Source organism: Populus euphratica, unplaced genomic scaffold (genome assembly GCF_000495115.2).
Source record: "Populus euphratica unplaced genomic scaffold, PopEup_1.0 scaffold44.1, whole genome shotgun sequence".
Classification (NCBI taxonomy): domain Eukaryota; kingdom Viridiplantae; phylum Streptophyta; class Magnoliopsida; order Malpighiales; family Salicaceae; genus Populus; species Populus euphratica.
The window spans coordinates 1,494,209-1,495,315 of record NW_011499865.1 but is presented as its reverse complement, the minus strand read 5'-3'; the positions used below and the strand labels follow the sequence as shown (position 1 = coordinate 1,495,315).

Genomic DNA, 1,107 nt, shown 5'->3' with positions numbered 1-1,107 from the left:
AATAAAATCAACCTGGTTGTTAGTTGGATTTGCTTTGTACACATTGAATTTTTGAACCAAGATTATGATAACTAAACCACTGGAATCCAATTCTGATCTTGACTAGTTCTGTTAGTTTTATTTTATTTTTTGGAGAAACAAGAACTCAACCGTAGCTTGCAAAAATTTCAAAGACGGTAGGGACCCCATGGATGAAATTTCTTCCAAGACCTGAACTGCAGACGCGTGTAAAAGTATAACATATAAAAGTCAAGATCAAATCCGTTTTCTCAGTCAATCTCCTCTCTCTCTCACCTGCGATTTCCTTCCCTTTCCGCTCCTTCATCTGGAAAAAACTCCCACTTCAAAGTCTCCTCCTCCCTTCTCCTTTTATAATTGAAGTTTTTGAAAAAACTACTCTGACAAACCAACAACGGCAATGGCCGATACCAGAAGCCGTAACGCCAAAAAGATTCCTATACCGAAATGCCCAATCTGCCAAACAGTTTACAACGATCACTCTCACACGCCTCTGCTTCTCCAGTGCGGCCACTCTTTCTGTCTCAATTGTCTCTCTCGCCTCCTCCTCTCTTCCTCACCTTGTAAACCATCACAAAAATCCTCACTTACCTGTCCTAAATGCCGCCACGTCTCCCCTCTCGGCAACTCCCTCCTCTTCCTCCCTAAAAACTTCTCTCTCCTCTCTTCCCTCCTTCCCTCCTCCTCCGCCTCCGAATCCGAGTCCGACTCCTCCGACGACGAGAGCGATGTCAATCCTCGTCGATTTCATTGTTCTACAACAAGCGGCGCCGGATTGGCTGGGACTTTGTGTAGAGATCATGAATTGAGGATTGTGAAGGGGATTAGTGAGGTGAAGTGGAGTGGTTTGTTGGTGAAGGGGAAGGAGTGTAAGCATAAGGTAGTTGTGAGGAGAGTTAGGGTTGATGACATGGCCGATGGTAACTTGGTGGAGAAGGAGCTGGATGATTTGAGGAGGAAAGTTGTGTGGTGTAGAAATGTGTGTGGATTTTATGGTGTAGTGAAGAGTGGAGAGGATGATTTGTGTGTTGTGATGGAAAAATGTTTTGGTTCTGTTAAGGAACAGATGGAAGGGAATGGCGGCCGCCT

At 44.9% G+C, this 1,107-nt stretch overlaps 1 protein-coding gene across 1 annotated transcript in view; it reads left to right on the top strand.

Moving 5' to 3' along the window:
• Positions 1 to 257: 257 nt before the first annotated feature.
• Positions 258 to 1,107, top strand: part of LOC105125987 (E3 ubiquitin-protein ligase KEG-like) — a 13,132-nt gene continuing 12,282 nt past the window's right edge. The window contains exon 1 of the mRNA XM_011026680.1: positions 258 to 1,101. Within this exon, the coding sequence (XP_011024982.1) occupies positions 419 to 1,101 (683 nt within the window). The 5' untranslated portion in view covers positions 258 to 418. The remainder of the gene's footprint in view (positions 1,102 to 1,107) is intronic.